The sequence below is a fragment of the Macrotis lagotis genome, chromosome X (assembly GCF_037893015.1).
Source record: "Macrotis lagotis isolate mMagLag1 chromosome X, bilby.v1.9.chrom.fasta, whole genome shotgun sequence".
NCBI classification, from domain to species: Eukaryota; Metazoa; Chordata; class Mammalia; order Peramelemorphia; family Peramelidae; genus Macrotis; species Macrotis lagotis.
In genome coordinates this window covers 215,844,007-215,863,914 of record NC_133666.1, presented here as the reverse complement: position 1 = coordinate 215,863,914, position 19,908 = coordinate 215,844,007, and the positions used below count along the sequence as shown (strand labels likewise).

Genomic DNA, 19,908 nt, shown 5'->3' with positions numbered 1-19,908 from the left:
CTGACTTTATATCTGTCCATTTATCAATTGGGGATGACTGGTATTCTTATAGATTTGACAAATCTCTTTATTTTAATATGAGACTTTTATTTGATAAACTCTCTACAAAATTTTTTCATCAAATTTTCTGTTTTTCTTCTGTTCATGGCTAGATTTGTTTTATTTTTAATTTAATGTAATTGAAATTATTCATTTTATATTTAAATTTCCTTTCTACCTCTTGCTTATTCATAAGTTTTCACCTATCCATAAGTCTGATAAGTAATATGTTACATGTTCTTCTAATTTTCTTATAAAATCTCTCTTTATATCTAGGTCATATATCCTTGTGTCCATTTGATATCATCTTAGTAAATGGTTTAAGATATTGGCCTATCCCCAGTTTCTGTCATACTGCTTTCCAGTTTTTCCAATAATTTTTTTTATCAAATATGAATTATTATCTCAAAAATCTTAAGTCTTTACACTTGTTAAATACAAGGATATTATATTTATTTGCTGTAGAAATTATATGTCACATAACATAAATTAAAATATCAATATAAAACTGAATTTCATCTGCCCTCTTACGGAGCCAAGAATCTTGAATATCCCTAAGTTTTGCTTGCAATTTCCTTTTGATGGAATTAAATACTCTCTTCTTAGATGTGAATGAACTAACTCTTTGGTAAACCCTGAGAAGTTCACATTTTTCCTTTAGTAGCTTCTGAATTTACCCATGATTTTTGTCAAACCAGTTGATGTTTGTGAGTGTTCTGACTCAGATGAGCATATGCAGTGCTATATACCATATCTCTGAAAGCTGTTCACTCCTTTTCTGTTCTGCTCTTGCCAAATGTACGTTGGTTCAGCTTTCCCTTTAAGTTAGTAACAAATTTTCACTCTTGGAGAAGTTCCCTTATCTACTGACAATAATCTACTAACAACTCTTCTGGTGGTCATCTTGCCTTGGGACTACCACTTCTATTGAATATGAATTTTTACTTTGAGAGGATAATTATGAGGGGTCCAGTACCACACATCACCTTTGTCTTTCTCATATGCCTTCTGTTCCTTCTTCTTCCAATGACATACTCTATTAAATGTCAGTATTTGCTGTGAGGGTGCATCCACAATGTTTAATTGTATTTAGTTAAATGGAAGACAATGTTGCTGATGAAAACTCTTGAGATACCGAAGTCTTCAATAGTAAGTGACCATTACAGTTGTTGTTCCCAACTTCATTCCTCCCAAGGACTCTCTGCTATGTCTCATAGACAATATATATGCATGGGAGCTATATGAATACAATTACAAAACACTGCACACAAATAAAGATCTTAAATAATTGGAATAATGTTAATTGCTTATAAGCAGGCTGAATCAATATAATAAAAATGATAATACTACCAAAATTTACTTATTTATTCAATACCATACCAATAAAATTACTGAACAATTACTTTTAAAAGCTAGAAAAAATAATTACACAATTCATCTGAAGAAACAAAAGGTCAAGACTATCAGGAGAATCAATGAAAAAATTATGTGAAAAAGAGGGCCTTGCAGTACACATTTCAAAATTATATTACAAAGTAGTAATCATGAAAACAACTTAGTACTGGATAAGAAATATAGTGATTGATCAATGGAATAGATTAGGTACACAATTTATAGAAGCAAAACAGTCTAATAGTGTTTGATGACAGCAAGATCTCATTGACAAAAAATACTGGGAAAACAGGAAAGTAGTCTGGTACAAACTAAACCTACACCATCATCTCACACTTTATAGCAAGAAGCTCAAAATGGGTACATGATTCAGACACAAAAAAGTGAAAATGGAGAACATCAAAGAAATTAGCTGTCTGATCTATGGATTGGAAAAGAGTTCATGGTCAAATAAGAGATACCAGTTTTACAGAATATTTTTGATTGTTAAAAAAACTGAATTTTTTTCACAAACAAAGCCAATGCCACCAACATTAGAAGAAAAGAAAGGAATTAGAAATTTTTACAGTAAGTTGTTCTGATAACAGTCCTCATTGCTCAACATGGGAATGAGAAAATTTAGCTAAATTGTTAAAAATCAGAACCATTCTTCAATTGCTAAATGGTCAAATGATATTAACCTGTTTTCAAAGGAATCAAAACCATCAAGAATCAAAAAAAGATTGTCTAAATCACTAACATTTGAAGAAGTGCAAATTAAATAATGGAACTCTGAAGAACCACACCACAACCATCTGATTGACTAAGATGATGGAAAAGGAAAAATGGCACTTGCAGGAGGGAATTTGGGAAAATATGTTCACTAAAGCTTTGTTGGTTCATCTATAAATAGTCCAACTATTCTGCAAAACAATTAGAAATTGTACCCAAAGGGCTATAAAACTGGCATAGCTTTTGGATTGAGCAGTGCCACTATTAGATCTAAACCCCATAGAGAGATAAAAGAAACAGAAAAGGATCCAAATGTACAAAAATATAACAACTATTAATGTTGGTAAAAAGTTGGAAATTGAGTGAATGTCCTTCAGTTCATTAACTGAACATAACTCCTCTCCTCTCCTCTCCTCCCCTCCCCTCCCCTCCCCTCCCCCTCATCCGGCACAACCTGTCCCCTTCATATCTTTCCATTCTTCTTACATTTTTCCTCTCTACATATTCTGAGATCCAGTGATGGTGATTTCTTGATTCCAACATTCCATTATTGTTGGAAAATCTATTTTTTCTGGCTGTTCTTTGTGCTTAGAATGTTTTCCTGTGTCACCTCTCCCTCCTGGCCCCCCTGCTGCCTTCAAAGCATATCTCTCACCTTCTTTAAGAAGTTTTTCATGGACCCTTTTTTCTCCTTACCTCCATTACCTTCTGGTGCCTTTATCTACCATTTACACTAACTTGAATTTAGAGTGATCTGTATATACATATATATACACATATACATACACATGTCATAAATGTACAGCTATTTACATATTCTTTCCCTTGATAAATTGTGAGTTCTTGAGGGCAAGGACTATGTTTTTGTTCTCTTTTTGGACTCTTAGTGCTCAGCAGAGCACTAAATAATTGTTTAGTAAATGCTCTCTGATTGATCAATTGCTTGATAAGTATTATTAAATAGAATTGAATATTTTTGCTTTTGAGTTGACATCTAGAACTATGCACATTGCCACTGCACTTAGGAGATACATATTCTTCTATTGGCCCTTCCATATAAGTCAGCATAAGGATTCTGAGAATATAGTACCATAAAATATATATATATGTATATATACACACACACACACACATATATATATATATATTTAGTGATCTCTACAACTCATGTTTTGCCTCCCTAAAGCCTGTCTAATCTTTTCTTCTGACAAAATTTTATGATTTAAATGGAATGAGAGTCATCTTGTTTATTTGACATTTGTTCAGACACTTATTTTCTATTTTTTCATATACTGAAAGACTTTATTCCAACTGGCCTAGATGATTATTTCATAGCAATATCATGGTAAAGTAATATAATTTCCTTCTCATTAGATATGAGATTGTTTCTTTTATTTTAAGAAGTGAATATTTTTCTTAAAATACTATAGTCTCTAAACTGTTTTAAAAACAGTCTAAAACTTGATTAAGGAGAGAATGGAAGGTAAGGAAGGAGGGGAAGAAGAGGAGGGAAAGGCACTGAAAAGAAGAAAAATAATGTATAAGAAAGAATGAATGATTGTAGGGACAATTCATTAGAGATGGAAAGTAGGAAAAACTGCAAAAATTCAACTTCCTATTTTTTTCTTATAGAAGAGAGTAGTACAATTTCTCCCATTGTTTTGGTTCATAGAGTAGAAGTACTCTGCTATACATAGGCAATTGTTTAACATATTGTAGGCACTTAAGAGATATCAAATTGAATTGATTATAAAAGGGCAGATTGGCTATATATTTAATATGATGGGAAATGTTTGGTAATCAGGCTCCTCATCTTTGGAATAAGGATTTGTCACTGTCTTTCATTCATTATCAAAGTTTACTAAGTTCTTTGAAATATTTCTCAAGTCTAACCCCTCTATTATATTTTAAAGAACAACTTCATCTAAATTTTCATCATCATCATACCTTTGCTCTACTGAAACATGATTCTGGCTAATCTCTCTTTAGTTTCACTCTATGCTCATCTATCCTATATAGTTTTTTAGAAGAATTATTCTCATTTTTCCCCAATATCTTAATCTTTCCTTTAAAAATAACCTATAGTAACCCACTAATTAATGCTTCATGTACCAAAGACAGATTCTTCTATCAACTTTTCAAGACCTATTCCAAATGTTTCATTTATCTCATTAACCTCATTTGTCAATGTTTGCTTTAGAATTTGTAGAAAATCTGTAGCCTCTGCAATATTGCCAGTTCATTTTATTAAAAAGGTATACTTTACTAATAAAAGTAAAGTGACATAATAGCCAAGATGATAATAGTGCTAAAATATCCTGAATCTTTTGAGAAAGACAAGTGAAATTTAAAATATTATTATTATTATCATTGTTATATGGAAATAATAAAATTTCTTTAGAGTTCAAATGACTATGACTATCAAAGACCAAAGAAAATAGTGTTTTGAAATTTGTCTTACCACTTTGATTACTCTGTATCACATTTTATGTTTCAAAACTTGTATTCTACTTTGTTGAACTCTAGCTTTAATTAAATGCAAAGTAGAAATTAAATTCTTTCATTAAAATGTTTTCTTGACTCTAGGGAACACTAACCATATTAGAAAGCAATTTGTGATCTAGCTTCTGGTCAGCAATGACTTCATCTCCTAGTTGCTTCTTTGATATGTGCCTCCAGTTGACCACCATTTTGTTTTAGTCATAAGATTACCACCAGACAAACTTATTTTTGTCAGTTTGTTTTTTCAAACTATACTGATTACTGACTGAGGCACCCCTAATTAGATTGATCATGAGATATTTTACATTAACTATGTAAAGCTGGTCAAAATAACTAGATACACATATCACAATGCTGCTATTTTGGTTGTATAGTCATAAATCTGTTATGTGTAGAGCATACCAATTAGACCAATCAAAATCCATTTAATAAATTAAAATTTTAACTTCTAACCATTGCCTAATTTTACCTAGAATTAGGCCATATTTCTGGTTCATCTTAGTTAATAATTCTTGGCATAAGCAACCATATTTATGTTTTATACATTTTGGATTTCAGATAAATGCCCTACAAGCAGAAGTTAGTTTCCATAGAAGTATCTACAACCTCCAAGTCAAGTACACTAAAGCTGTTTTTGATGGTATAAAGCAAGCCTACCACTCTTTTCTGGCAAATGTTGATGGTTTTCTATGTTCCCCACTAAGAAGTAAGTAGCAATTCAGTTAGTAATTAAGGTAATTTCCAGCTATACACACTATTTGGAAAATACTGAAAATGCCAAGCCATAACAGAATGGAGGTTGTGTGAAAGTATTTTTAAATAAATGGTGGCATTATCATTTTAAGCTCTAAAACTACTCAAAAGTGGATATTCTTAGAACATTTATCTGTAGGGTTCAAATAAATGTTGAAGATTCCCACTTGTATTTTTTTCCCATTGTTTAATTGAACTGAATTATTCAGTATACCTATCTTTCATAATGGAAAGAAGACCTTTTTGTTTAGACTCTTTCTTTCCCACAGTTTTGTTGCTGTAGCTTAAACATAACTGCTACTATGTTGTAATTATCTTATCTACCTTCCCTGTCTCTTTCATCTTCCTGTTACTCTTATTAACTTCAGCTTTGGGATAGTTAATACTATCTGATCAAATAAGTAGTAGGTAAGTAAATGGTGCGTATATCTATCTGTCTCTCAATTTTGTTTTGTTTTTTATATCTGGACCACTGATAAAAATAATAATCCTTTGTTGTAGTCATTGGTTGTAAAGATTGAACTATTTGATGTTCATAAATTTTTTTCTATTATTAGGTTTTTCAGTATCATAAATATTGATTAGAGGACTGGTTTACATGTTCCTACTTCTGTGCAAAATAACTTTAATTACCCCAGAGAGAAAGTTGGGTAATTTAAAATTCCTTCGAAAAATGTTGAATTTATTCTTCTTCATTACTTCAAAAACCCTATGTTTTCATGGGTACAGAAATCACCAAAGCAGATCCTAATCTCTTTACCCTTTGTTAGTTGCTGTGACAAAACCAAACATCACTTGATGGTCAGTGTTCTGATAATGAACCTATCTGAGCTGAATTTGACCAAAATCAGCCAACTAAAGCAGTCCACTGCCGGATCCACACCGGAAGCCTTGGAGCTTTTTTTTTTTTTCCAGATTGGAAGGTTCTTGTACTTCCCTTGTACAGCTTTCAAGAATGCAGAGGCAGGAACCGTGACACAGCATCAAAGTAGTACTACTAGGGGATAGCATTTTAAGGCATATATATTGATAGAACATTTTGGGTAGATTTAGATTTAAGGGAAAAGGAATATATAGCACCTCTCCCTGAATTGAAATTCCTTAATTGGATAACTAGATTAGATGATCTCCAAGGTCCTTTCTAGCTCCAAATTGTTTACTTTATGACTGTAATATTAAAATAAATATTTGTAAGTATAGATAATTATTCTTTTCTTAAATTGTTTATTTTGTTTTATTCCTAATTGTTTATTTTGTGACTGTAATATTAAAATATATATATATGTATTTGTGAGCATAGATAATTATTCTTTTCCTAAATTGTTTATTTTGTTTTATTCCTAAGTTTTTCTGAAATAACTTTCCTGATACTGGGTAGCTATGCCTTATTCCTTTGCTGTGGCACAGATATTATAAGCATATATTCACCTGTATTTCCTTAGAGGAAACCATGAAGAAAACTCTCAAATATCTTGTCTGTTCCTTGCTAATCAAGGACTTACTCTCACAGACACAAACATGTATACACACACATATAGGTATGCATATACACATTTGTTTATGTGTTTGTTTATATGAGGCAATTAGATGGCACAATGGATAGAATGTGGGACCTGGAGTCAGGAAGATATAAGTTCAAATCCAGTCTCAGATAATTCCTAGTTATATGACCCTGGTCAAGTCACTTAACCCTATATGACTCAATTTCTCCATCTGTAAAATTAGCTGGAGAAGGAAATGGCAAACCATTCCAGTATCTCTGCCAAGAGAAATCACAAAAAAGAGGGTCATGAAGAGTACGGCATGACTGAAATAACTAAATAGCCGTGTGTGTGTGTGTGTGCACATAAATATTTTTATTATGTATTTATGTGTATCTCTATCTTTTTTTCCTCTTGCAGATGTTCTTTCTGCTTACACAAATCTTACAATGGATCCATCAGACACTGCTTTCAATAATTTTCTCACTGTTTTAAAAAATAATGCTGAACAGATTCAAGAGGCAATTGACACTTTGACTCCATCAGAGAATCTACAGCATGAAGGTAACAATTTTACTTGTTCAATTTGAGGCAGCACCAAATGAAAAATTGCCTTTTCAGCTGTGCTGTGAAACTGTGAAAACAAGGCAGGCATCTGAAGAGGAAAATAATTCGTTTCTGTTTGACAACTGACATCTTAAGACTTTGTAAGATAGTTTTTCTTTTAGAGGTGACTTTGCAACTTGATCATTATATTCAAAAGTCAGTTACAGAAATTCTATTTAATACTTAATTTTCCCTTATGTGAAATGAAGGAATATTTAATGCTCCCAATAAGAGATATTCTTTGCATTGGCTAAGAACCCATGAATAGGAAATAATTAATGCTGTTTTTATATAACACACACTATGCCAATTTGCCTTAAAACTCACAGACCTCTTGAAACTGAATTCCTTTTCTTTGCTTATGTTGCGAATACAAATAATGCCAGTGAAGATTGTAGGTAGAAATTTGCTTAAGACTATTAACTTCATTGTCTACTGCTATAATAGTGTTTACATTTCTTTGTCATCAAATGATTCAAATAATACGATGATCTGTAAGATTCTGACCAGCTCTGCCATCCAGAGGAATGAATGCTTCAGAGATCAAGATGGGCCTTAGTTTTCTCATTTGTAAAAGAAGGAATTTGGATTCGATGAACTCTAAAATTCTTTTAAACCCTAAACATTGTGTGGTTTCAGGAAAAAAGTAAAATAGAATTTCAGAAATTGGCAATGAAAGTTATCAGTTTCAAAAAATGAAAATATGTAGAGCATATTAATATCTCTATTCTGCCCTTCAGAAATGAGGTATAAATATTGGAAATAACATGGCATTACTAATATAGTTACAATTTGACACCTAAATCTTTACTAATTTCATCCAAAAGCAAACATCAAATGAAAACATTAAATTTTCATTAATGAAATGCTAATCCACAATTGTATTATACAGTGTGGAAGATGGAAAATCATCTACTTAGCATTGTAAATTTTACACTGACAGTGTTCTACATCTTAGTTGACTCCAACCTGATCCAAATTACTGTGAATCATGAAGCTATTGAACAGTTTGCTTGTATTTGAATTCACACTTTTGGAAATTATATAAAATGATATAATTTTTGAATAATTATATATATAATATTTATACATGCAATATATAATTGATATATATTTATATAATTAGATAATTATATAAAATAAGAGTATTTGTTCTAGTACAATGAAAATACTTATTGCAGATTCAAATAATGCACCACTTCAAGAGATTCATTATTGATACTAATCTGGATCTGGCTCAGGATTGTGAAGTTATTCTCTTTATTCACAGTAGGAATCAATGAATGAGGAAAGGAAATGTTTCTATAGAGATTTAGGTCACAAGACAAAAATTCCTAATCTTAAGTGTTTTCTCATAACAGAGAAAATGGATAAATATCTCTCCCCAGAAATTGTGGAAAATAATGCATAAAATAACTACTTGGATGCTCTGAGTTCAGTACTCTTTAGAAATAAAAAGATTGATTAGGTAACTTTCGGAAGTGACTTTCTGGACCAAAGATTTTTTTTTCTATTTTTTTGTTACATCACCATATCCCATGACTTAGGGGCAAAATCAGTTTTTGTAAAAAAAAAATCAGAAATAGTAATTACTATTATTTAGTGGTTTGATTATTAGTTATTATTATGCCTATTTGAATATTGGACTTAATTGACAGACACTATTATTACAAAACCTGGTCTGTCTGTTTTAAAAAAAAATAATAATGCAAGAGTTGGGGACGGGGTTGATCAGAGGGATGGTGGGGACAAAAATCTTTATTAAAAGACTCCATTTTCTCACCCATGCTGAGGGCAGAAAGAACCTTGGGGGAATTTATTGATATTCTGCCTTCCTGAAGTTGTTCATGAAATTGGCAGTATGGCAACATCACCCAGTACTAACCCTGATTGGGAAATTTAATAGTAAAATGAGAAGAGAATTTAATCATTGTAAATATCACTTGCCATTTTACAGCCCCCCACTGCTGTCACTAGCAAAAAGTTCAGATCAGTAATGTAAATTGGATTTTGTTTAATGTGAATTATCTAATAAATCTCTGCCATCCACTTGTTTATCTTTGGCGTTGAAAAAAGAGGGCAGAACAAAATTGAGTTTTCCATGTTTCAAACTAAGGGCTGGATGATAGTTTGGAAAAATTGATAAGATGATTCTACTTCCCTGAACCCACTAGTTCTGATATATGTCACTGAATCTCTCTATAGGTTACATTGTTTTTTTTGGGGGGGGGCGCTGTTATAAGAATAGCCTTTATCTTTTTAAGGATATTTGTGACCATATGACCATATAGTTAGAGGTAGAAGAAATTTTAGAACTCAAAATAGCCCAACACCTTTATTTTACTTTACTTTATTTTATTTTATTTTATTTTATTTTATTTTGTTTTGTCTTGTTTTGTTTTGTTTTGTTTTATTTTATTTTATTTTTTAGATTTTTTTCAAGGCAATGGGGTTACATGACTTTCCCAAGGCCACACAGCTAGGTAATTATTAAGTGTCTGAGGCCGGATTTGAACTCAGGTTACTCCTGACTCCAAGGTTGGTGCTCTATCCACTGTGCCACCTAACCACCCCCAACGCCTTTATTTTATAGAAGAAAAAATTGTATCATAGAAGAATTGTCACCTCCCCAACATCTTGCAGATAGTAAGTAGCAGAACTAGAAAGCAAGAAGTAGAGCCAAGTTGGCAATCCACATGCTCTCTCGCCAACCCTATCATTTAATTAATTAATTAATTAATTAATTGATTGATTCATTTTTAAAAGTTCTTTTCCAAATACATGCAAACATTCATCTTTTTATAAGCTTTTGCATCTAACATTTTTCTATTACCTTCCCTTCTGTTCTACCCTCCCTATGGCAGCAAGCAATCTGCCTATCATTCTTTCCATCACACCAGGACACCTTAGTTGGGCGACCACTTTCACATTTAGTTTAATGTTCTAATATGAAACTTCTAGTTATATCTGAATAAAGTCCCTGTTGTCAGGCTGACCAAATTTGATCCTTTGAATCTAATCAAATGGTTACCTTATTTACATTGGGAGATTTTTCAACATAAGCAAATTTCTATCTTTTCCCCTTTCATAAGGTTTTATTTACTCTAACTTTTATAGCAGGATACAACATTGAATATGTATTCTTCAGTGCCTCTTGGCTTCATTCCATCAATACAAAAATAACTAGGCTGTATTTAAAATATAAAAGCTGTAGCTGAGAACTTTATGAAAAATAACCTGCAGTAAATTGGATGCTTTACTTTGCTTTTCAACCAGATTGAAATCTAGTATTTGTTTAAGGTTTTAAAGCCCTGCACTTGTTTGGTAGGAAAAACATTTAGTATACTGACCATAAAATAGTAGAATTGAAATAGAACTCAGGGAAAGTATTCTGAGTAATATTTTTTTTTAACAATGGAATAATCTGAGATTCAGAGAATTTAAATAACTTGTCCAACATATTATAGGAGGCAGCAAGGTGCCCCAGAGGGTAGAGTAATGGATCTGGAGTCAGGAAGATCTGGGTTCAAATTCAGTCTCAGAAAACTTGAGTTAGTTTGTGTGGGCATGTGTGGTTCTAGGAAAATCATTTAACATTTTTTTTTGCCTTAATCCTTTGAAGAAGAAAATGGCAAACCATTCCATGATCTTTGCCATGAAAACTCCATGGACAGTATGTAGTCCATGGGGTCATAAAGAGTTGGACAGAATGAATTGATTCAACCACAACAACCAATATATCAGAGCTTATTAGTGTCAGAACAAGAATTCAAGACTTTGAGTTCCCCAGGAAGACTTCCTTCCATCGCACCACGTACCTTTCTAAAATGCAGTGTTGGAAGTGGTTGAGATTTAGAAAGCATTTAGCACTTCATTTGTTTTAATGATGAAGTAATGGTAAAATTTTCCAACTTTTCCAAAGAGAGAATATATGTGAATTTACAAGTTATTTTTCTCTGGACAAAAAAGAACTGCATGATTGGCATTCATGGAAAACCTCTCCTGGCATTTAAAACTGTATAGCATCCTAAGTATTGTTGGAATAATTGTTCTAATCTCAGGCAAAGCATGAATTTTAAAATTCAATAATTGCTTTTGGAAATGTAAAAGTATGCTATAAATTATCAAATGAATTAATTTCCAAAAGATATTTTCAAAACTCAGAAAAGCTAAAGAAATGAATTGAACCTTATACACAATGTTTTGTTCAGTCATTGAACAGATAAAATGATCCCTAAGTATACACACACAGGGACAATAGTATAACAGTGGTAATACAGAAATGGGTAATTATGCTATATATATTTAGAGATGAATGTAATTGATTTCAGCTGAATAGTTCTCATAATTACTATCTATTATCATGGATTAAGAGAAAGAATGCTGACTTGTTTCCCAAGGTTGAAGTTAGAGCTGATTTTACCCCTAACTGCTATTTATTCTTCACCATTTTCAGTATTCAAGCAATATTCAAGCAATTAATTAGCAAGCATCTGTTATGAACCAGGCAGCGTGATAGGTACTGGATATAAAGAATAATACATATCTGATATCTGAAGAGAGGCTGAAAGATAATGTTGACTTGTTTGATTGTGATCAGACTGAAACTGTGTTTTACCTTGGATTATTGATGTTTGTTCAAAGCTAAAGATTATGTTCTATGTTATACATCTGCCTTAGGGAAAATAATTTCTTTTTGCCAGTAGTATCGTTTTATTTATGCCTGGATTTTATTTAAGTCATTGATTAATGATTGCATATAAACACAGGTGTTCCAAGAGCAGAGGTTAACCAAAATTCAATTAAAAATGTAATTCAGTAAACACTTATTAAATACCTCCTGGGTACAGAACATCACAGTAGGCTCTGGGAAAGCAGAGGGATCATATCCTCTTGTGGCTTATAGGTAATGGATTAGGGAAAGGTTCAGAAGCTGCAAAGTATAGTCTTAGAAAAGGAAATGGAAAATAATTCAGTTTGAATGGAATGTAGAAAACAGGGGCTGTGAAGTTGGTGAAGAAATAGAAGATGAGGCTGTTAAAAGGTGGGATGATACCAGATTGTGAAAGACCTTAGGATCCTTTGACTGTGGAGTGCCACAGGATATTTTTGAGTAGAGAATAACATGTCCAGACTAATGCTTAACTAAGATATCTGTCAATGATATGAAGATTGGTATGGAGGGAAAATAGAAGTATACTATAAGAAAACCTTCATAATAGTCCAGGCAAGTAGTTAAAAAAAAGCCCTGGACTTTGCTTTTGGTTTTAGGAATAGTTATAAGAGAAAGGCTTTGAATGATTCTGAAGAGGCAGAATCAAGAGAAATTGGTACATGATTGGATATGAGAAGGGAATGAGAAGGAAAGTCAAAGATAATAAAGTTTTATGATGGTATCACAGATAAAAAATAATGAAGAACAAAAGAGTTTTGAAGCTAGATCATAAATTTGGTTTTAGGACTAGATAGTTTGAGTTATTGGTAAGATCTCTAGATAGAGATATCCTGGGGAGATATAGATGGCAAGCTCTGAAGAAAGGACAGTACTGGAAATAAGAGTTTTAATAGTTAATTTATTAATTAAATTAATTATTGATTATAAGAGAGATTTGAGATTAAAAAATACATTGAATTTTAAGAGTTACTGGAAACCAAGCTCCTTCAAATTTTTATATCAAGAAATAAATTTTAATAATGAATCATAGAGTCTAGGTATAATTTTCTATGTGTATTTGGGAAATCTTTGAAACTGCTTCCTACATAGGACAACCTTTCTCAAAGAATAATTTTCTATATAACTTCAAGACACTTTAAATGATTTTCTTTCTTTCTAAATAATTATTTAGTTATTTTAAGCATTCTTTCCTTTTTAAAATTTGAGTTCCAAATTCTCTCCCTCCCTCTCACCAGTTCACCACCTTCTAAGAAGTAGAGAAATGATACCAATTATATATGTGGAATCTTGCAAAGCATATTTCCATCTTAATCATATTATAGTTCATCAAATCTTCCTCTGTAGGTTGATAGCATTTTAAAAATCCTGAGTCCTTTGGAATTATCTTGGTTCATTTTATTGATTAGGGTACCAAAATCTTTCAGTTGATCATTGTTATAATATTGCTTATTGTGCATAGTGCTCTTCCTACTTCACTTTGCATCAGTTCTTATAGGTCTTCTGTTTTTTCTGAAATCAAATCCATCATTATTATAATATTGCTTATTGTGCACAATGCTCTCCCAGTTCTTCTTACTTCACTTTGCATCAGTACTTACAGGTCTTCCTCTTTTTTTTCTGAAATCAAATCCATCATTATTTCTTATGCACAGCAGTACTCCATAACATTCATATACCACAGCTTGTTCAGCCATTTCACAAATGATGAATATCCTTTCAATGTCCAATTGCTTGCCACCACCAAAAGAGCTCCTATAAATATTTTTGTACTTATAGGTCCTTTTGCTTTTAAAAAAAATCTCTTTGGAGTATAGATTTTAGGAATGGCATTACAGCCCTTTGGATTTAGTTCCAAATTAGTCTCCAAAATGGTTGCTACTCCTGTGGTGTTGTTTTTTTTTTACTTCAGTTGAAACACAGTAGATTCTGCTCCAGCACTTAGCTTTAGCTCAATTTTGCATGTCTTTCTTTTTCAAATGCGTTTCTTGTAAACAACACATTTCTGAATTCTGATTTCTAATTCAGTGTACTATCCACTTCCATTTTATGGGTGGGTTCATATCATTGACATTTACAATTATGACAAATGGTCTGTTTTGCTTCTGACTCTGCCTCCCTTAATCTGTCATGTCTGGACTTCCCCCCGACCCTTCACAATTCTTATCTTTTTTCTTCTTTATTTCCCTGTTGAGTAAGATAGATTTCTGATTCCAACTAAGTATGTGAATATCATATATTATATATATATATTATATGTATCTTTTATCCTAATGAGAGTGAGCATTGCCAACATCACCCATTTATCCTTCCATTATAAAAGTTCTTCCTTGCATGCCTTTTTAATTTAGAAGAGTTTACCCATTTTACCCCTCCATTTCCTTTTCTCTCAGTGTATCCCTCTTTCTCACTCCTTTTCTTTGAAGATCATTCCAACATAATTTGCTCACACCTGTGCTCTCTTTCTGTTTAGATTCTTTCTGTCTAAATAATGATAAAATTCTTAGGAGTTACATGTATCATCTTCCCACATAGGAATGTAAACAATTTTCCTTTATTGAGACTGATAATTACTCTTTCATATTTACCTTTTTATGTTTCTATTGAGACCTGAATTTGAATGTTTAATTTTCTATTTGGTTCTGAATGCTTAAAAGACCTCTATTTAATACAAAATTCACTTTTTTTCCCCCTGGAAAGATTATACTCATTTTTCTTGGATAGACATTCTCAGTTCTAATCTTAACTCCTTTGTTTTTCAGAATATCATATTAATGTGGAGACTATTAAATCTTGTGTGATCTTGATTTTGACTTCTTGATATTTGAAGGTTTCTTTCTGGGTACTTGAAATATACTTGAAAAATACTCCTTGACCTGGGAGCCCTGAGATTTCATTCTCTTATTTCTATGAGTTTTCATTTTAGCATCTTTTTTTTGGGGTGATTTGTGGATTCTTTTGGTTTCTATTTTACTCTCTCTGTATTTATTCTTTTAGGGTAGTTTTACTTTAAAATTTCTTAAAATAGGATATCTAGTCTTTTATTTTTTGATCATGAGTTTCAGGTAGTTCTATTCTTAAATCTTCTCTCCTCAATCTGTTTCCTAGGGCAGATGTTTTTGTGATCTCCTGAGTTTGTCTTGGCTTTCCTTGTCACTGAAGTAGCCTTTTATGGTGAAATTTGTAGACTCCAATCTTTAGGTGCTACTGTTGTCTTTCAGGCTGCTTCACATCCTAGTGGAACAAACCTCACCTGCTAACCTCTTAAGTTGATAGAGGCTAAAAGATGTCTGTGACCTTTTGTTCATTCTACCTCTCCAAAATTTGATTCGAGGAGTTATTTTAAAGTTGTTTGGAAAGGAATATTGGGAGAGCTCAGCTTGGTCGCTGCCTGTACTTTGCCATCTTGACTCAGCCTCCAAACATTTTTCAAAAGATACATTGAATCCCTATCTAATAAACTGGCCCTTTTCTTTAATGACCCAGTCTTAAACTTACCAACATTCCCATATTTGTTCACCAACAGTGCCATTGTTGATTGATTTGAGTTGAAATACTTCTTGGTTTTATTTATGTTTTTATAGTATCCTTGTGATTAGAAATGTCTGCTGTGGGGGGCAGCTAGGTGAAGCAGTGGATAAGCACTGGCCCTGGACTCAGGAGTACCTGGGTTCAAATCTGGTCTCAGACACTTAATAATTGCCTAGCTGTGTGGCCTTGGGCAAGCCACTTAACCCCACTGCCTTGCAAAAACCTAAAAACAGATGTCTGCTGTGCATTGTGCTGTAAAAGGAAATTTAAGTATTTAAACTGTGCTCTTTGTGTGTGTGTGTGTGTGTGTGTGTGCGCGTGCGCAGTATTCCTTTTGCTTTTTATTTCATTTCATAAAACTAGAAATTTAGCTAAACTACCACATTTACCACAAATCTTTTAAAAGGATCTTTTAGATCAATTAATCATCATCTTAGTTATATGTGAGCATTCAATTTAGAGTCAGAATGATCCAGGTTTGAGTCCCTCTCCTTCTTCTTACTACCTGTTCAACCTTTGGTGAGGACTCTTGACTTTTCAGAACCTCATTTTCTCAATAGTAAAACAAATGTAGTCTTGGATTTTTTAATCTTGAAGAACCTTTCCTCCTCTAGATATTGTGATTCCCATATGTGCAAAGAATATGAATAACTTTTTTTTTTGAAACACAGTTGTCACACATCTCCCCTTGGCACCTGCCAAGATATTATGTAATGAAAGTAGGATTTAATTATTCTTCTGTGGGTATTACAATTATAATTCCTTAATATTTTTAAAAATTTTACTCTGAAGAAGCAGTGCCCTTTGCTCCAACCATCTTGTAGAGTATTTGGAAGATGGGGCATTCCTTCTTCAAGATTAGGAAAATAGAGAGGATAAATCCATTTGAGTTTCCAGGAGTGAGATGTTCTACTTCCTTTTGACTACAATTGGGAGAACATTTATGAAGTAAGGAGGGAAGGGGTCAAGGAGTATAAATTTAGTGATGCCTGGTAGATCATAGAAATGAAATACATTTAGCATGTTGCTGAAGCTTATAGGGAAAACTGGAAATTAATCAACCAATTAGAAAGCATTTATTAACAGTCCTTCATGTGCTGGACACAATGTTAGTGGTTAGATAGACAAAGAATCAAACCACCTCTACTCTTAAGGAACCTAAATCCTAATGGGTAGATGATGAATACATATGTAATTATATACAGAAGAATTGAAGATTATTAGGAAGGGGGGGACAGCATTAGCTGGTGAAGAGAATCATAGAAGGCTTTATGTAGAAGATATTATTTGGAGAAAAGGAAGGATGCTATGAGGTAAAGGCATGAGAAAAAAGTACATTCTAAGCATAAGGGCATGGAAAAGCAGAGAGACACAGAGATGGGTGGTAGATGTCTTGTTTAAGAAAGAAAGAGAAATTCAGTTTGGTTGGACCATAGAATTCAGGAAGAGACTAGAAATGTTGGAGCCAGGTTGTGAAGAACTTTAGCAGATGAATGTATATTTTAATTCTAGAAGCAATTGAAGTTTTATTGAGTAGTGGAATAGCATGGTTAGATTTGTCCATCATTTTGGTAGTTCTTTGAAGGATCAACTGGAATGGGAAGAAAATTGAGGCAGGAAAACCATTTAGGAGGCTAGTGGAATAATCTAGATTAGAGATGATGAGTCTCTGAATTAAAATGGTAGCTAGCTACATGAATAGAGAGAAGGTATTGGTTGCAAGACAAAGAAGTTAAAGGCAGGGTTTGTCAACTCATAAATCCATAGGTGCAAGAGAGAGTGAGTTGTTAATGATAACACCAAGGTTACAAATCTGAAAATTAAAAAATGAAACAACATATAAGGAGAAGTTAAATATTGGGGATGGGGAAGGAAATGAGTGAAGGTGACCATCTACAGGAGAAGATAGAAATGATAGCAGGATGTGAGATTAAGGGGAAGGCACATATAGAGGTAAGTATTGGCCTTGGCAAGGAGTCAGACCACTTCATTGTCAGAGGAGATATTGGGGGAAGATGATGTGGTTTTAAAAAGAAGAGAAGTATCTCAGAAGTAATGACCCCAATTTTCTCAGGAGTGTGGGGAACTTGAGAGGTTTGGAATAGCTTTTGTGGATAATAAGATCTGGAATCAGTTAGGGAGGAATAAAAGGACTGCCTTGCTACATTCACCAGCTGCATTCACCAGCATAAATAAAAGGGGAAGGAAGCTTATGGTGGGAATAGTGCTGAGCTGATATTTGCTGAGAGATGAGCAACAACAGGACAAAAGAGTAAATGTGAGTGAAAGAGGTGCAGAACTAAGGGAAATTTATTCTCTCTGAAACAGGAATTCCAGTTACAAGGGAGGGCAGGGTTGGAATAGGAGAGGAATAGGATAGGTTTGAGGAGGAAGAGATCAGAAAAATAAGAGGTGACAATTGTAGAACATTTGTTTTTTAGGTTGGAACAGAAATAGGGAGAGCAACTGGATAGTGTGAAGATGTTAGCCAAAATAATAGTAGTAGGCAGTAGATGAAAAATAATGTCACAGTCTGAAAGCCTTCTCCCTTGGCAAGCTCATTAAATAACATGACTCCCCTGTTTCCTATAGTCAAAACAACAACATTGGGATCTTCAGGCTTGAGTAAAGCCTTAGAGAAAAATCCATACCTGTAAATCACATTTTCACTATGTGAAGTGAGTTCCTAGTACAACATATAAATCCCAGCTCCTTTTACTATGATGCCCTTCACAGTGAATACAGAAATGTGCTAACCCTTAATTCCCATAGAAAGATAATTTAAGCTTTCTTTTTATAGACAAAATTAACTATAATGAATATTTATAGCAAAAATCTGGCAGGAGATTTGTTGACAATTAAAGAAGTCTGACATAACCAGATTACTTTCCAAAAATTTCCCTTAATATCAGAAGAATTAAAAAAAATTCTTTAGTAATACTATGCCACATGTTTAAATATCCATTCATTTCATGTTAAGCATTTGAGTATTACTATGTTTGAACTATATGTGACAATTACGCAAGGAAATTGGTACCTATTGGGCATTGCCCAGACCATGACTGGTCTCTCAAAGCTACTACTTGATAAATTCTGCAAGTCTCATAGTCACTATTGGTCATTGATTAAATACTTAGCAGCTTCTCTAGGTGCAAGGTTGGAGGACTTTTCTCCATTTCTAATTTCTGGTTTCATAGCCTCCCATTAACAAAAAGAGTGGCTCTGTTTATATCCCTTCCAGCATAAAGATAACTTAAGAGATAACTTTATAAAGGCAAAGCCCTAATACATTTAATCAAAGGACTAGGGACAAATCCTTAGCAGTCTTTCCTCTCACAAGTAGGCTTTGTTCTTAGAGAATTGACTGAAATAGGCATTTCCTTTCCAAAAGGAGATTCCTCACCAAGGACATCAAGTTGAGTACTCACTAGCCAGTAGCTACAGGCTTGAATCTTCTCTTTTACCTGTCCTTCTTGTTCACTAAGAGCAGGATATATCACTCAGCAAGTATTTATTAATTACTCAACATGTGTCAGTCACTGTACTAGGAACAAGTAACAACAACAAAAACACAAAACCCTCTTCTCTAGGGGTTGGCATTCTGTTATAGGGAAACACACCTACCATATATCCACAATATGTCCACAATAAATATAAGCTAGCTATTAGAGATGGAAGGGTCAAAGCAAACTATATATATATATATATATATATATATATATATATATATATATATGTATATATATGGGGTTCTTGAGCTGTATCTCCAAGGAAAAGAGATTATCTGAGGGAGAAGTGGGGAAGGAAGGAATTCCCAGCTTGGGATGCATTCAGTGCAAAGGTCTGGAGATGAGAGACAGAATGTCTCAATGTCTCATGTAAGGACAGAGAAGAACCAGTTTGGTTGGACCATAGAGTGCTGGGAGAGGAGCAATGTATGACAAGATAGATTGGGACCAAGGTGTGATGGATTTTCAAAGACAAAATATTTTATCCTTAAGGAAATAGATAGTTTTATTTGCATAATGACAAGATAGGAATATAAAACTTCAGAGTTCCGCCAGAAATGTGTAAGGGTACTTGTCTGTCCAAAGATACTTCCATTCCTCTTTGCCCCAACTGTCTTGATTTTTGTCACTTTGAACAGTTTGCAGAGTGAAACCTCAGGGATATTTAGGTAACTCTTGTTAGTATTTGGACATCCTTTCATATGGTTGATAA

At 33.2% G+C, this 19,908-nt stretch overlaps 1 protein-coding gene across 1 annotated transcript in view; it reads left to right on the top strand.

The window, feature by feature from the left end:
- The window catches only part of LOC141498966 (uncharacterized), a 263,553-nt gene that overhangs the window by 236,460 nt on the left and 7,185 nt on the right, over nucleotides 1-19,908 (top strand). Inside the window, exons 13-14 of the mRNA XM_074201973.1 lie at nucleotides 5,203-5,350; nucleotides 7,299-7,442. Of these exons, the coding sequence (XP_074058074.1) occupies nucleotides 5,203-5,350; nucleotides 7,299-7,442 (292 nt within the window). The remainder of the gene's footprint in view (nucleotides 1-5,202; nucleotides 5,351-7,298; nucleotides 7,443-19,908) is intronic.